Source organism: Otolemur garnettii, unplaced genomic scaffold (genome assembly GCF_000181295.1).
Source record: "Otolemur garnettii isolate 467f Iridium unplaced genomic scaffold, OtoGar3 scaffold00031, whole genome shotgun sequence".
NCBI classification, from domain to species: domain Eukaryota; kingdom Metazoa; phylum Chordata; class Mammalia; order Primates; family Galagidae; genus Otolemur; species Otolemur garnettii.
Genome location: NW_003852426.1, coordinates 12,382,279 through 12,398,560, shown reverse-complemented (window position 1 = coordinate 12,398,560; position 16,282 = coordinate 12,382,279). Strand labels below are relative to the sequence as shown.

At 46.1% G+C, this 16,282-nt stretch overlaps 3 protein-coding genes across 5 annotated transcripts in view; 1 reads left to right on the top strand and 2 right to left on the bottom strand.

The window, feature by feature from the left end:
* The window catches only part of USP49 (ubiquitin specific peptidase 49), a 79,591-nt gene extending 78,085 nt beyond the window's left edge, over nucleotides 1-1,506 (top strand). The window contains exon 7 of the mRNA XM_003789182.3: nucleotides 312-1,506. Within this exon, the coding sequence (XP_003789230.1) occupies nucleotides 312-502 (191 nt within the window). The 3' untranslated portion in view covers nucleotides 503-1,506. The remainder of the gene's footprint in view (nucleotides 1-311) is intronic.
* A 7,154-nt stretch (nucleotides 1,507-8,660) lies between these two features.
* TOMM6 (translocase of outer mitochondrial membrane 6) lies at nucleotides 8,661-9,985 on the bottom strand. Of its 2 annotated transcripts, none has more exons than XM_023512948.1 (3): nucleotides 9,780-9,985; nucleotides 9,209-9,313; nucleotides 8,661-8,994 (listed from the first exon to the last, which is right to left on the bottom strand). In XM_023512948.1, the coding sequence occupies exons 1-2, from the start codon at nucleotides 9,905-9,907 to the stop codon at nucleotides 9,217-9,219; spliced, it is 225 nt and encodes a 74-aa protein (XP_023368716.1). In that variant the 5' UTR covers nucleotides 9,908-9,985; the 3' UTR covers nucleotides 8,661-8,994; nucleotides 9,209-9,216. The 2 variants fall into 2 exon arrangements, with proteins under 2 accessions (XP_023368716.1, XP_023368717.1); XM_023512949.1 differs by having other exon boundaries at nucleotides 9,213-9,313.
* A 146-nt stretch (nucleotides 9,986-10,131) lies between these two features.
* Nucleotides 10,132-15,911, bottom strand: PRICKLE4 (prickle planar cell polarity protein 4). 2 transcript variants are annotated; one of them, XM_023512950.1, is made up of 6 exons: nucleotides 14,144-14,287; nucleotides 13,247-13,354; nucleotides 12,427-12,564; nucleotides 11,935-12,138; nucleotides 11,263-11,467; nucleotides 10,132-10,794 (listed from the first exon to the last, which is right to left on the bottom strand). In XM_023512950.1, exons 1-6 carry the CDS (start codon nucleotides 14,273-14,275, stop codon nucleotides 10,439-10,441), a joined length of 1,143 nt encoding a protein of 380 aa, XP_023368718.1. In that variant the 5' UTR covers nucleotides 14,276-14,287; the 3' UTR covers nucleotides 10,132-10,438. The 2 variants fall into 2 exon arrangements, 1 of the variants encoding a protein (XP_023368718.1); XR_002773237.1 differs by lacking the exon at nucleotides 10,132-10,794 and adding an exon at nucleotides 15,741-15,911 and having other exon boundaries at nucleotides 11,238-11,467; nucleotides 11,935-12,564; nucleotides 14,144-14,293.
* Nucleotides 15,912-16,282: the final 371 nt, after the last annotated feature.

Here is a 16,282-nt window from a genome sequence, read left to right as displayed (position 1 = left end):
CTGTGGTCCCAGCTACTTGGGAGGCTGAGGCAGGAGACTCGCTTGAGCCCAGGAGTTGGAGGTTGCTGTGAGCTGTGATGCCATTGCACTCTACCCAGGGGGATAGCTTGAGGCTCCGTCTAAAAAAAAAAAAAAGCCAGGGGTTACAGAGAAGTCTGTTGGTTTCATTTACTTGTCCCCTACACCCTTAATCAAGAGTTGGCTCTATTTAGAACTCCTCTTGTCTCTTTCTTCATCTCTTGATTTTGCCTGCTGTTTGGAAATGTAAGCTGGGTAGTCATTTTCTCTCTTTCTCTCCTTTGGTTTCCCAGGTTTTTGGGTCCACTGCAATGACTCAAAGCTGAATGTATGCAGTGTCGAGGAAGTGTGCAAAACCCAGGCCTACATCCTTTTTTACACTCAAAGAACAGTGCAGGGCAATGCAAGAATCTCAGAAACCCAACTCCAAGCTCAGGTGCAGTCCAGCAACAACGATGAAGGCAGACCACAGACATTCCCCTGAATGGGAGGCATGTATCAAAGACTGGCTTGCTTTTAAACTATTGGTGTCCATACATCTTTCCTCTTGTAGGAAATAAGGCTTACTGCAGGAACAGATTACTGGCTTTACCTCACTGGGTCTAGAGTAGAAGGTGCTGGATAATTCATGTATTACTATAAATTTTATAGTTACTTTCTCTTGAATGGATTTGGAAATTCCCTCTTTTCATAAAAACAAATCAAAAGGAATAACTTCTAAGATTCTTTCATCAGTTGTTTCTGAATCTAGAGAGATCTGGGTAAAGGAAAGAGGATAAATTAATCATACCCATGCAGGAGAGCAGCCATGTTTTCTCTCCATTTTGTGATTCCCTGCTAATCAGGACCTCCTCCTTAAAGCACCAGAAGAACCTATCCAATGTGAGCAGCCCTGGACAAAGCACATGAGGAGAGGCCCTTGGCTGGAAGCTTGCTGGATGGTATTGATTCCAAGGTGGGAGATAAAGTATAAGGATTTATTCCCACAAAGGAAGTAGCCCTTAAAGGCTGAAAACATGCTTGCTTCCTTTTGTAGGGGCTAGCAGTTGAAGGGTAGAGTGAAATCCATGGAGCAAATTGCCCCACACAAAATGGGTCAGTTTTCATATGTCATACCCTCCCTGACTGCTGCTGTAATTGAATCATTCCACACCTCTGAGACTGGCATGAATTCTCCTTCATTCTAAAAATGGGACAGTTCATACAAGGAAGCAGTAGACTAGTATATGTTCTTTGCTGCATGCCAAGCCTAAGGGCACTCCTGGCTATCCCAGTTCTTTAGCAGGTTCCTGGTTCAGGTCTAGGGCAAGCACATAGTTTGGTTTAAACTGCTCCTTAATCAGCTGTCTGAGGCTTTCTAGAACTCAGTTGAAGGTAGGCCGGGGTAGGCAGGGATAGCCAGTGGTCCAGGGCTTATTTGAATGTATATCACCTGTTCTCACCTTGGTATAGCATGCAGCTTCTTAGCCTACAGCTTCTTTCCTGCTCCTGGAGAGCTAGAACATCCATGTTCACATTTGGTAGCTTTTGCTTTCCTAGGGAACTCCTTAGGAATCTACCCCCTACATGTTTGGACAATTTATTGTTGATGGCTATGGCTTGTTTCCTCCCAAATCTGTTAATTTCTACTCTTGCTTTACCCTTCTATACTGAATCCATCACAGAAAAAGCAAGAGTGCACTGTCCTTTACTCCAGTTCAAGTAAAATACATCTTTCTTTTTAAATTGGGTCAGTTTCTAAATAGAACGAAATTGCTTACATTAAAAACCCTGTTCCCTATCAGGCACCATTGTGTACTGAGTTTCCCCTTTTCTTCTTCTTCTTTTTTTTTTTTTTGTAGACACTGCCCCTGAGGATAAGTTGTCCTTCTTAATCGTTCACTTAGACTCACCAGTGAAAGTGAATGCAAACCCTAACTCTCATTGCTGTGGTTGCTGCAGTGAGCCTCAACCTGTCACTAATAATGCTCATCTTTTGACTGAGTATATCATATTAATGTTTGAATTCAGGTAGAAGTATATTTGTCACTTGAAGGGAGTAGATGTGGAAGGGAGTCTGGGGAGGGGTGGGAAGTGGGGAAAGTGAGGCTAAAGAATGAGGGTTATAGCTTTAGCAATGTTGATGAGCCACATTTCCTGAACAGATCTGTAACATTTGCTGTTGACCTCTTCTGAGATGAACTCTCCCATAGGACCCACCAGGCAGCACTGAGACATGGAGGAAATTCAGACAAAAAATGGCTCACCCTGATAGGGAAGGAGTTGACTATAATTTAAATTAAACTTGCTTTTTCCAACACTGTGAGGTTTCTGTAATATTTAGCTTTTATTTGGAAGCGATAGCGTATGGCATTTTTTATGCTGTTTATTTTATATTGTCTACTGCAGGCTTCTTTGTATAAGCTTTGCCTGGGTTCACCCTCTCCTGGACACTGTTTTAAAGTGTCACAGCTGCCCATGTTGCCAGAGGCTCTGATGTGAAGCTGTACTCTTGAGACCCACGTTTATAAGTCAGCATGATTGGTAATGACTTTTTGTGGTAATAGGAAAGCCCCATAACTGAAAAAAACACAAGGAGAGTAAAAAGGAAAAGAAACTATGAATTGTGCCTCATCTTTCTTTGAACCCTATATTTATTATTCTAGAAAAAGATAACTTACAAGATAGAAAAGAACTACTAGAGAGCATCTCTTTCACCCCTCAGATTGTCTGGGGAGGGGGGGAAAGGGAATACTTATTAATAAAAATTTAACAGAAAATTGAAAGAGCTTCAAATTTAATTTTTAAAGTAGTTTTATACCAAATATTATAAGGATTATTAAGCAGATTAAGAACTTTGTGAAATAAGTGCTTAAACTTCCCTGAACGCCCATGTATCAAATTGCTAAAAGGAATGAACATCAGAGTCTCCACTGAGCTACACACTTATGGAGGTGCCCACTGCAGTCACAGACACCTCAGGTGCCCAGAGGCAGCAGCATTAGACACTTAGGAAGTTAGTATTTAAGGAGATTTTTATTAAAGGAAAGAGTTCCCTGCTGCATAAGCCAATGGCTGTTATAAGGGAAATGTCCCTTTGCCTTTAATTTATTTACATATTGGGAGGAGATGAATGTCTCAGTTGCATCTTACCTTAAATTGAAACATTCTAAATAAAAGAAGATAAGAACCAGGTAGACATTGACTTAGACGCTACCAAATCAAACCCAAGGTCTCCTAACCGAACCTTAATTAGTGGGCCTGCTTCTCTCCCAGGGCAAGTAGTTAAGAATTCTTTTCCAGGCTGGTGTGTATGCTTGCTGCCACAGCCAGCCAAAATGAATGCACCCTGGCCCTCAAAAAGGATTTTTTACCTCAATCTGACCTGACCCTCATACTTGTGGTTGCCTCTAAGTATCTGTCTAGTGTTAAAAAAAAAATTTAGGAATGCCCTTGGCAGCCAGATACTGAAGCTCTATTAAATGGTGGGCAGAGCTCTTGCCAGCTTTCATCCAGCTCCTCTCAGGCTGGGGGGGGAGGGGGGCAGCGGGGGAGGGCAGTGCCACAATGTAAAGAATTTCCAGAGGTCTCTTAAAATGTCATGAATAAAATTGGAAACTGTAGAAGTGTTAATGTGTCCTATGGACTCAATAGCAGAGTTTATTTTTGTTTTTAATGGGCAAGGCTTCTAGAGTCAGTGATTGTATGAGTTCCCTACTCTGGCTATGCTTAGAACTCCATCCAAGTACAAGGGAAGAACCAGTGAGGTGGGTTAACTGGCAGTGGGGCATGCCCCAGTGCAAGCCCTAGAGAGTTCAACAGTAGTGCAGAATGAAAACTTGGTTGGGGAGGAGGGGGTGGGGGGTTGGAGGTAGGAGGGCAACAAGGGAGGGAGAAATGAGGTTTGTTTTACTTACTGAGAAAGCTTTGTGAACTAATTTTATACAATTCATAAAATTTGGTGCCTTGTATCCAATTATTGTTTGCATGGGATAGAAAAGATTAAGGGAAAGGATTCCTCCTTGTCATTTCAAGGGGCAAATGGGTCTGTGTAGTGTTTAAAGGACATTTGGGATCACAGGCTTTTAGACAGCATTTCATGTCATGTGTGAATGCAAATCATTCTTACCAGCAAATTCTGAAATTTTGTTGTAATGTCCAGATTCTGTATTTGTGACTATTCATCAAATAACTGCTTTTCAAGGCAGACTGTGTACACCATTATTTTTCACCATGCTTTTCTTGTTCCAAACATTAATTTGAGCCTTTTCAAATCAGGTTGGGAGGCTACCCCTTCTTAAATGTATACTCTATCCCTATCTGGGATTGTATTTTATGGAAGGGTTGCTTTTCCAGCTAGTTGAGAGAGCACAAATGTTCAGAAAAGGCATTTTAGATTTTATCAAAACAATAATTAATGCTGGGCAACATACAGTAGAAGCCAAACACAAATGGTTCCTTCTGAAGTGGTACCTTCATTGGTTCTAAAGTTCTTTTGCACAAAAATGTAGGAAGCAGTGGAAAAAACAATCCCCACATGTGAACCTTTAGATCGTAAGACAAGCCAATGCACTGTGTAATACGCAAAGGCAAATGATTCAAAAGGAAAGGCACAAAGACCCTGTCCTAGGCCTCCATACCCTTTTCTTGGCAGGTGCTGAGTGGCTATGGGAGGTGCTAAGACTGGAGGGCTATGACAGCTTATGTTTTACACCAGCCTGAAAGTTTCCACTGAACTAATGAGATGTCACCGAAAGGTGTTTATTTATTTACTTATTTTTTTAGGGACAAAGTCTCACTTTATTGCCCTTGGTAGAGTGCCGTGGCGTCACAGCTCATAGCAACTTCCAACTCCTGGGCTTAGGTGATTCTCTTGCCTCAGCTTCCCGGGTAGCTGGGACTACAGACACCCACCAGAATGCCCCGCTATTTTTTTTGTTGTTGCAGTTTGGCCAGGGACGGGTTCAAACCCACCACTCTTGGTATATGGGGCCAGCGCCCTACTCACTGAGCCACAGACCTGCCCACCAAAAGGTGCTTAAAAAGCTCATTATTCAAAGCACACTTGATAATTGGGTCCCTCAGCCTAGCTACTCAACAAGTTAGATGAAGAGGTATCTTTCAGGCAAAATTTCCCATGGACACTTAGTTTTTTAACCTGGTAAGTATGCATCTCCCTGTTAGTTCACATTCTTTTAAAAATCAGCACTATAAAGCTGAAAAGCACCTTCTAAATAGGACTCTTGAGTTTTTATCTAACAAGTTTAATAACAGATTTCTTGATTTAGGGCTATGACTTTAATCATTTTGTTTGTGTTCAACTTACACACTGCTTTAAATACGCCATAACTACTATAGCAGGGGCAAGCAGTCATTTTTGTGGATTCTTTCCATACTTCCGCCAGCATATTTCATGAAAATCTAACTAGTGATTTTCATAGTACTATATATCAACTAGCTAGAGCTAAAAAGTGACAGGATGTACAATTAACTCCCCTTAGGAAGACTGTTGCATTGGCAATGGTGAAAGCTGGCACTTTCATTTACAAAATTTGTCAAAACTTTTGGAAATTACAGATTTAGTGGTCTTATTTAAAAATTTTATCACTTTGAATACTTAAGCTAGTAAATGAAATTTTACCCAACAAACAGTAAACATTTTTTTTTTTTGAGACAAGAGTCTCAAGTTGTCGCCCTGGGTAGAGTACTGTGGCATCACAGCTCACAGCAACCTCAAACTCTTGGGCTTAAGCGATTCTCCTGCCTCAGCCTCCCAAGTAGCTGGGAATACATGTGCCTGCCACAATGCCTGGCTGTTTTTTTGTTGTTGTTGTAGTTGTCATTGTTGTTTTAGCTGGCCTGGGCTGGATTCAAACCCGCCAGCCTCAGGGTATGTGGTCAGCACCCACTAAACTACAGGCGCTGCCCAACAGTAAACATTATTACTTGAAGCCAAAACATTACAATTTGAGTGAAATTTGAATTAAGCTTTTGGAAGGTGCCATTTCTTTTCTTTCTTTCTTTCTTTTTTTTTTTTTTTTTTTTTTGAGATAGAACCTCAAGCTGTCACCCTGGGTAGAGTACTGTGACATCACAGCTTACAGCAACCTCCAACTCCTGGGCTCAAGTGATTCTCCTGCCTCTGCCTCTGCCTCCCAAGTAGCTGGGACCACAGGCGCCAGCCACAACACCCGGCTAATTTTTGGTTGCAGCTGTCATTGTCTGGCTGGCCCGGGCTGGATTTGAACCCACCAGCTCAGGTGTATGTAGCTGGCTCGTTAGTCACTGGAGCCACAGGCGCCAAACCAAGGAAGGTGCCATTTCTTAATTTTTGCTGTATATTGATTTTTCAACTTTGGGAATTATCAAATAAAACCTCACAATTATGAGTAAATCAGGTAGCAGATTTTAAGGATCTAAGTTTCATTCTTATAGACAGGAGGTGCTGGTATTTTTTGTAGCAGTGGTCTGATGCAGATCTGATGGGGTTTACTATCTATGCTATGGCTTAAAAGTTTCCTCCTTGGTCATCATTTCGGGGCCGATAGCTTCAAACCTAAGCCTTGCTCTCATGTATGATCCTTCTTCATCTTAATATCCAGTAAAATATAAACCTCTCAGATCGTCTGTGATCTCACGTAGACAGATGCTAAAGTGTCTTGGCTCCCTATCAGATAAGATCTATCAGATTAATACTCAAAAGAGAATGGTAGAGGTTTTTTTTAACATGTTAGAAAATCTAATTCACAAACAACTTTCTTTTTTTTTTTACAAACAACTTTCTTAATGAGATTTATACTGGCAAGGTCAGGAAAGACTATTTTGTCCTATTTACCTTTGGTAAACAAATTGCTAGAGACATCTGTCAGCTGTAACAATTAGGCTATTTATACTGACCCTTCTTTCCAATTCATGTCTTTTAATCCCACATGAGTTCCATAAGAGACTTGGCACACAAAAGCAGTATTTTTTTAAAATGTTGGCCCAGAAAGGTGGCTCAGGCCTGTAATCCTAGCACTTTGGAAGGCCAAGGCAGGAGGATTGCTGGTGGTATAAACCACCAGCCTGACAAACAGAGTGAGACCCCTATTATAGAAAAATTAGCTGGGTATAGAGTCTATAGCCCAAGTCCCAGCTACTCAGTAGGCTGAGGCAGGAGGATCATTTGGGCCCAGGCAACCAAAGTTGCAATAAGCTATGATGCTGCTGCTGATGCCACTGCACTCCATCCAGGGTTAATAGAGTAAAACTGTGCCTCCGAGGGGGAAAAAAAAAAAAAAAACTATTGGAGTAAACCAACTCGAAGAAATTTGCTGTGAGGAATCTATTTCTATCTCCACCTCATTCTTTGGCTACACGAGTCTTTCCATGCCTGTTCCTTACATACTCCATTCCCAAAAACTCCAAACCCCTTACCAGCACTACCATGAATTTTAGGGTCAGAAAACATCTATTTCCTTTTTAAAGCAGTGTTTTTCAACCTTTTAATCTCACAGCACACTTGAAACCACAGATAAACTTCCATAGCACACTTAAATTATGTTGATTGTTTTTAAAAAAAAAAAAAAAGAGAGAGAGAGGCATGGTGCTACGTAGCTCAGTGGTTGGGGAGCCAGCCACCCAGCCTGGGCCTGCTAAACCACAATGACAAATGCAACAAAAAAAAGAGCCAGGTGTTAACAGTGGGCGCCTGTAGTCCCAGCTACTTGGGAGGCTGAGGCAAGAGAATTGCTTAAGTCTAAGAGTTTGAGGTTGCTGTGAGCTGTGACACCACAGCAGTCTACTTAAGAGTGACATAGTGAGACTCTGTCTCAAAACACACACACACACACACACACATATATATATATATACATACTGCACTTTTGACTTCTTTCAAAAATAATTTAACTAATGATCTTTAAAATTTTTTTGTAGCACACCAGTTGAAAATCTCTGCTATAAAGGAAGCATCTTCCTCAGCAGTATCATTTTAGTGCCCACTATCCAGACCTACTTTTTTTTTTTTTTTTGAGACAGTTTCACTGTGTTCCCCTCGGTAGAGTGCTGTGGCATCATAGCTCACAGCAACCTCCAACTCTTGGGTGTAAGTGATTCTCTTAAAGTCCCTGAGTAGCTGGACTATAGGCACCTGCCCCCGCCACAATGCCTATTTTTTGTTGCAGTTGCTACTGCTATTTTAGCTGGCCAGGACCGAGTTCAAACTCACCACCCTCGGTATATGGGGCCAGCACCCCACCCACTGAGCCACAGGCACCACCCTATCCAGACATACTTAAACCTTGCCTAGTCCTACACATCAGTGCCCTTTTCTGCCTCCAGAACTCAGTCTATTCCAGCAACAAAGTCTCTCTGGTGCCTGCAGAACCTACCTGGTGCACTAAAATGCTATGCAACACCAAATGGCTTCTTCCCCCAGTACTATTCAACAATGCAAATTCCCCAAGAATAAACTTCATTGCTATGTTAACATCAATGTAGGGTGGTTAGTTTCCATTTCTTTTTTTCTTTTAAAATGAAGAACTCCATAACAATCCATGTTTGGAGCTTGTTCCTATCTCTATTAAGTGTGAAAAATAAATCATGTTTTTATGATTTTTGTAATCTTGACTTTTTAACACCTTGTTTTTGTAAGAAGTTTCTTATTAAAAGAATAAAATGGCTGTCTTTGTGTGCAGTCTTTATTTCAAATATTTATTAAAACAACATCGTTATTCCTCAGGAGCAAAGATCACCCTCTGCAAAAACTTGTGCAGAACTATGTACAGAACTGAACTATGTACAGAACTTTACAGACCAGAGGCAATGCTTTAGCTGAAGCCTGACTGCTACCAGAGAACAGAGTTCTGAGGAGATATGAAACAAAATGAAACCAGGTAGAGAAGGGGAAGGTGCCCATGAGGATCAAACTTCAGCTGCCATTAAGCCATATCTTGTGGTCACAGATTATAGGCTCTGTTTTTGAAAGGTTCAGATGCAGCACAGGATTCCATTTGTCTGTAATCAGATGACAGGACAACAGGTGGCATTAGAAATGTAAAGACACTGGAAGTAAACTGGTAAGATATTTAAATCCCTTGCAACATCTGGGAACATTTAACTAGGAATAGCTAAGGGTTTTACATCCAGTCTCTTTCCTACACTTAGGGAATAGTTGGTATTAATTATTCCTTCTCTCAGTTTCTAGACAAGGCTGTAATTAAGTGCTTACCTACTTGGCTACACCCCTGGCTGAGGTGCCATGAGATCAATGTCACTCAAATTCCTGGCCAGCCAAACTCCTGCAGCAAAGAGTCCCAAATTGAGGATCAAGTTCCTAGGAAAACAATGTACTTTATTAATCTTGTGTTCACAGAATCATTTGGTTAAATAAAAGTACTGAGGGAAATGGCTTCCTGAAGCATTGACACATGGTTATTACATGGCAGGTTATTCAAAACCTACGCAGAAATGTAGAGGTTGTTTCTGTGCCTAGTAAGAGCACAAAGGCCAACTAAAAACTCGTCTAGGGCCGGAAAACCTGTTTATGTGCGGGCAGCGCCTCTTCTCCAGTCTCCCAGGTCAGGGTGACAATGTCTATAAATATAAGCACGTGACAGACTTTCCACAAAGGAATTCTAGTCAAAAGGCTAGGCAAAGCAAAGCCAGAGCCCCGAAAAGGCCACTATGTTGGTAATATTAACAAATCAAGACAAACAAATCTACGGAGGCACCAGCCTCGCACAAGTAGTGTACACGGACGCGATGGCCAGAGCGGGGCCAAGTTCCCCAAGCTCGGTTACCTCCGGAAATCATTTCTATCGGTGGCAAAGCGATAGACACCCCGAAGCCAATCTCCCACGTTGTCTGGAATTTCAGGAGCTTCATTTGCCGAGCCGGCAACGTTCGCGGAAACGGCGCTGGAAGCCATGTAATGCCTTTTAAGTTCCACACAGGCCTTACACGACTAACCGTATGGGCGCCCGGTGCTTACGCAACTTCCGGTCTGGCACTTCCGCCGGCTGCTGGCCAGCAGAGGGTGCTGCTGCTCTAGCTGGGCCCGAGCTCCAGAAGCTGTACAGCCCGCGCTGTGCGTCCGCGAACTGCGTGGCGAGGAGCTCAGTCCCGCTCTACCGGTCCCCAGTTCCAGGTCCCACCTCCGGCTCTCCAGCCGGTCACCGTCAACGCGTGCTAAGTAATCGCTTAATTGGCTGAGGAGGGAGATGGTGGGGACCACGCTGTCCCGGCCTGCGGGGTATGAATAGGGGTAGATCAGCAGGGGAAGAGTAGCTTTGGGAAATGAAGTTCCTCAAGTGTCCATCAAATCATAGAACGTCCTAAAGAGGGCGCATGCCAAATCTGTCATTTCGTCTTTCCTGGGCGTGCCCCTGATTGCATTCAGTCTGGAGAACTTTGTTCTCCTGTTTTACAGATCCCTTCCTGCCCACTCTGGGCTGCGCCACTAGCAGATGGTGCAATGCTTCTTGGAGATGTCGCTGTCCCCTTGTTGGAAGCTTCCGCGGGTCTTCCAGAGCCGGGGAAGGCGCTGGCCTAAGAAAAAGTCTTCGGGTTCCGAGTCAGAGGAAGAAGAGCAGGTGGGGCAGTGGGCATCCTCGGAATCTTGAGGAGTCTCTGGGCGGTCTTGCTCCCGCACTGTGGATGCCATTGCTTTGTCCCCAACTCGGTTCTCCTGCTCGGGGCTGGATCCAGGCAGCCCCGCCTGACTACCGGCAGCAGCGAGAAGGGCTGCTTGAGAGATGGTCACAGCGTTTAGCGATGCGCGGTGCCTTCCTTCATTCCGGTCGGGTCCGGTCTTCCCTGTTCCGGGCCGGGTCAGAAACGCCCCTCTCAGAGCCCAAGCTCCCCTCTCCCAGAGCTTAGCGGGGCGGACAGCTTAAGTTAGTGGGGGTTAGGCCCAGCCTCCTGCCCCACCCCGGGCCTTGCGCGCCGCCGCGGAAAGTCCTCTCCAGGGTCCCCCGCCTCTCCTCGCCTCCGCCCACCAGAGGGCGGCCGCGTCCCCCCTCCTGGGAGCTAGTCCCGCTCTGCAGCCCCGACCGCGGCGCGGGGTGGGTCTGAGAGGCCCTTGGAGCGCTCCGGCCAGGGACGCGCGGTGAGAGCTGCGGGCCCCAAGGCTCGGGTCGGGGGGGTGCGGTGGGAGAACAGGGCCTGCTGGAGGGACGGGACAGCGTGGGACCGGGGCTAGGGTCTCAGCTTGGGAGAACCCCCCTCCTCAGCCCAGCCCAAGCCACCGCCTCCTCCCGCTTCGATCTGTACTATCTCCCTTACCAAGGAACGTCTGCCTTTCCAGTGCCTCGGCAGGGCTCCAGCCCGCACCCGAGTAACGCATCTGGTAACAGCGGGGGCAGCAGGGGCTACCCCCCGGCAGGGCATAACGTCCCCCGCCCAGGGGCCCGGCGCAGTCTTGGCAGCAGAAGTGGTTCTCATGCCAGTGGCGTCCCTCGGCCTCTGTGCAGTGCCGGGAGAAGATCAGCTGGGAAAGGGAGAGGAGAACGGTTCATTCATTCATTCACTCATTCATTCACCGAATAACCACGCCTTAAATCTAGTTAAGGCTAAAATACGTCTACAGACATTGCCATTGATCTACTCAGCCACTCCGGTACGCAGTGACAGCTGATTGGCTTAGCCATGATCCCCCAGCTAGCAGGTGGCTCAGCCCAAAGTCCAAGCGGCCGCCTGGACCCCCTAACCCAGGGCTCTACTTAACATTAAGGGAATTTCTAGCATGATCAGGCACTTTAGCAGACTGAGATGAACATCTGTATTTCTCCAGAGAAATTCTGAGTCCAACAAAATTTGAGGGACTTTGCTGTCCCCCACTTTGTGATACTGGGAGATGCTTGGGCCCAGGAGGGTGCTCCCTTACATCTTGCCACTCTGGACCCTGGACAGACACGCACTACCTTCCACCTAGTTGCCCTCCCCTCAGAGCTATACCTGGTCACAAGCCGGGCAGCGTGGCCTCAGTAACTCTGCGTGATGACGGCCACAGTACAGATGTCCATCATGGTAGAAGTAGATGAGGTTTATCAGGGCCTGGCCACAGGCCTGACAGGCAAAGCAAGGCTGGTGCCAGCAGTGCTGCTCCCCTGCTGGTGCTGCAAACACTCCATACTCCCCTGGCGTCAGCCGCTCCCTGCACTGCTTGGGCAGGGGCGCCAGGCTGGTTAGGCTCTGCACCACCTTCTCAGCTTGCCTCCTGGCTCTTTCCCCCCAAACCTAACCTGCCCTCCCCATACCCTGGCAAGCCCACACCCACTGCAGCCTCCATCAAGAGCTCCCAAACTTGGTTTCTTTTTCCTCATGTTTGTTAAATTACCAATCCCTAAACCCTGTTTTTCAACTAGAGTCCTAGAAGCTAGCCTTTTCTGCAGAAGTGAGAGAGCAAAGAACAGAATAAAGGGAATGTTTGTCAGGAAGCACTCATACATTCTCACAGGTGTGTCCTTCACGCTTGGGAAGTATCAAGCGGGCTTCCCCCTGTCCCAGCGCCTCCTGCTTTCGCTGTGCAGAGAAGAGCCGCAGCTCAGCCAGCTCCTCCTCCCCAAGGGCCAGGCAGTAGCGTTCCTGCAAAAACAGGCCTCCATTGTGACTGGGAGAGCCTCAGAAGCCAAGGCTGTGGTTTGTTGTAGAAAGAAGGCTTAGCTGCTAGGCCAGAGAGAGGTTGTAGAACCTCAGGGGGTGTAAGAGGTAACAGTATGGAAAGGCATTGAGAAGGGAGGGGGAAAGGAATTCAAGAAAAGTCCACCTCAGTCTCAGCCTCCCCCCCCAAATAGTCACCACTCAGGTGCTGACAATCCCACAACACTCAGCCCTGTCACCATAATTTTAGGTCTTTGCTCCCAATGAACTAGAGCTCAGTATCACTTCTCATTCTTGTGTTTTCTCTGATAATTTCATTTGCCACCCCAATTGGACTGTAAGCCTTTAAACTGGACACATGTAGGGCCTCAATAAATACTTATCAACCATACTCTCTACATTTGTACATTCCATTATCTGTTTCAAAAGTCGTTCATTTCCATTTTCTCATTTGCTCTTGAATGAAGCATTGTGGGCAGAACAGAACAGATGCTAGCCCATCTACTAGGTAGATGTGAAAACTCAGGCCGGTGGGGAATGATTTCTCCTAAGAGTGGTATAGCTGAACCTTAAATATATGCCCCCTGCCTTCTGGACAAGGTTCTTATCACAGTAAGTAAAGAGACACAGAGAGAGGAAAGTGGGAAGATAGAGTTGGGAGACCTACGTCACTGTCCTGTGGAGGGAGCTGCTGCAGGAGGGTCTGAAGTCCAGGCTGTTGGAGGGCTTGGTTGGTGTCCAGGAAAGAGGGGCCCAAGTTCAGAACTGTAGGACCCTAAGGAGACAGGGCAAAAGGGAGAAATGGAGCTATGTTTTTCCTTTACCCTTCTTTCCCCCTCCTCATTGCCACATCTCTAATCTAGAGTAGCTTCTAAGCATGCCCCTCCATTTAGAGAATCCTCCTTCCAGATCCTTTCTGAGTGCAAGGACAAGTGATCCACTCCTACATCTGGGGTCTTCCTTGATGGAGGTGGAGGGGAGGATCATACCCCAAAAAGCTTCCCTTCTTATGCCCCAAACCACCCCCTTCATTCCTTGGGGCCATAGCCCCTAGTGTGCTTTGAAAATACGGACCACCTAGAAGAGGTAATGTGCATTCACGTGAATGAATTTAAAGTCAAAACTATATGTCCTAAGATGATATAGAGATAGGAATTCCTGAAAATAGAAAAGAGTCATGAGACGTTAGGCACAAAGGCAAACTACCTCCTGGTTGGTGGAAAAGAGAGGAGTTATGAAAGAAAGAGGTTATGTTGGGCTCAGAGGAAAGGCAGGATTCTTTATTTTTTTTGGGGGGGGGGACCGAGTCTCACTCTGTAGTCCTTGGTAGAGTGCCATGGCGTCACAGTTCATAGCTTGGGCTTAAGCGATTCTCTTGCCTCAGCCTCCTGAGTAGCTGGGACTACAGGAACCCACTATAACACCCAGCTATTTTTTGTTGTTGTTGTTGCAGTTATCACTGCTGTTTTAGCTGGCTGGGGCCAGGTTTGAACCCACCACCCTTGGTATATGGGGTGAGCGCCTTACCCACTGAGCCCACCCAGTAAGGCAGGATTCTTAATACCTGAGTGGAGGTATCCTCAGGGTCTTCCCCTGGCAGGTGACCTAAGTCACTGTCTGAGTTGGCTGGTGGATCTGGCTCCCCAAGGGTGGGTCTGTCCTCCTGGTAGGGCCAGCCAGAGTTCAGCACTGACATTAGTGGCAAAGTCTTATCCTAAAACAATAAAAAGACCTCCATTTATTAAGCCCCTCTAATGTGCTAGGCAGTGCTAAGTGCTTTACAGGCATTATCTCAATCCCCATAACACCCAAGTGACTTAGGTGGTATTGTCCCCTTTTTATATATGGCCAAACTGAGGATTAGTGAGCATAAATGGTACGCCCAAGTCGAACAGCTCATAAGTGGCAGAGCCAGGACTTGAGGACAGGTCTTTTAACTTCAGCATTTCTGAAGTTTAAATTCTGGGGTCTCCCAAGATTGAGATGGAGGTAAATGGGGCCCACAGTGAAAGGAGAAGGCACTTTGCCTTTTTGGTGAGCCCTTGGGCAGGTTGGCCCTTCCCGCCTCACCTCATGAGTCTTCTCACCTAGTCTCACTGTGCACCCACTGTCCCAGTGAGCCTGCTTCCTCCTAACTCCCTACATAGGCCCAGTTTTCCAGCTCTACAGGCTTGTAGAAACCAGGAAACCGTTCTCAGTATCTCTGGCCCAAACCAGCTCTCCTTTCTCTGAGCCTCAGAAGTGCAATTGGTGCTCCAAGATTTAGAAGCTAATGTTACTCTCTTTGCTCTCTGCGTCTCTCAGCTCCTCATCAGGTCTGTAAATTCCTCGAGGATAGAAATCTTACACTTCTATCCTCTATTTATAGCAGCAATTTCATTGGATAATCTAAGTGCATCTCTTCAGCCTTCCTCTCAGCAAGTGTCAGCAAGTCCTGATACATGTATGACCACAGTATTTTGGGGACAAGGATTACTAATGTATAGAAGAGATAAGCCCTGCCCTCAAGGAGTTCATAGTCTAGTGGGTAAGGCAGAGATGAAACCAAGTAGAATGGGAGCAGAGCTAATGGTAGGTATACATACACCTCGCAGCAGATGGGGGAATAACCAGTCCATCTTTTCCATGTTTAGTTTACTGTGTGCCAAGGACTACTCTAGAATTTTTTATAAGATAGTGTGTTCTCACAATAATCCTATCAGGTAGTTTCTATTATTCTAGTATCTATTATCCAGTTGAAACAAACTGAGGTAAATTAGATCACACTAGAAGGCTAAGGGAAACTTTGGGAGGAGGTAGCCTCTCAGAGCTGGTATAAATTCTTTTTTGTTTTATTTTGTTTTTTGGTAAAGATAGGGATCTTACTATGTTGCCCAGGCTGGTGTCGAACTCCTAGAATTAAGTGCTCCTCCTGCCTCAGCCTCTCAAAGTGCTAGGATTACAGGTGTGAGCCACCACACCCGGCCAAGGATGGATTCTGACAGTAGCTGGCACTGGGGGGCCATCGTCAAATCCCTGGCCTCTTTAAGACCCAGCCTGGGGACTGGAGCCAGGATTTGGACCATAACAGTTATATTGCTTCCCAGCCCTGATCCCCTCATCACCCCACCTCCTACAAATGTCCTGTGCCACCCTTCCATCCTTCCTGGCTCCACACCCACCTGCTTCCTTCCTCTTCTGTCCGTCCCTCAGGTCAGGTTTCCTGTGGAAGGTGGCCAGGATGGGCTGTTCACACTCAGAATCAGGAGTAGCCACTTCCCTAACAGCGTTGTCCCTGCTTCAGGCAGCAAGGAGGAGGCATCTGGGACCCTGGAAGGGGACTTGCACCTTCTTCCAGGTTAGGTCTAGTTTGCACAAACACAGAAATAATTTCTCAGAAACAACACTCAGAAATCAGCCCTCTTCTCCCCAACCTTCTACCCTTCCCAGGGTGGCCAAACTCCCATCTCCACCGAGCACTGGAATCCACCTTACTAACAAGTCAGATTACTTCCATAATTCCCCTCTCATTCCCTCCTCAAGATAAGGGACCTCCATCTAGGTGCAACTGGGCTCAGGAGCTAGATCTCCCCAACCCACCTCTACTCTGAAAGGAAGAGCCAGAGAGGGCCTAGGAGGTAGTGGAGGGATGGGTAATTTCCCCGGGACAGTAGGAGGGAGAAGGAAAAGGAGTGCCCGGTCCCGCGAAGTGCCCTCTCGACAG

Coding starts and splice junctions, on each gene's coding strand:
- PRICKLE4 (XM_023512950.1), bottom strand. CDS start 14,275: ATGTCAGTGCTGAACTCTGGCTGGCCCTACCAGGAGGACAGACCCACC. Junction 12,139..12,426: donor AAGGACACACCTGTGAGAAT/GTATGAGTGCTT, acceptor CTGCCCAAGCAG/TGCAGGGAGCGGCTGACGCC. Junction 11,468..11,934: donor GCTGCCCGGCTTGTGACCAG/GTATAGCTCTGA, acceptor TCCCTTTCCCAG/CTGATCTTCTCCCGGCACTG.
- TOMM6 (XM_023512948.1), bottom strand. CDS start 9,907: ATGGCTTCCAGCGCCGTTTCCGCGAACGTTGCCGGCTCGGCAAATGAA. Junction 9,314..9,779: donor GATAGAAATGATTTCCGGAG/GTAACCGAGCTT, acceptor TTGTTTTCCTAG/GAACTTGATCCTCAATTTGG.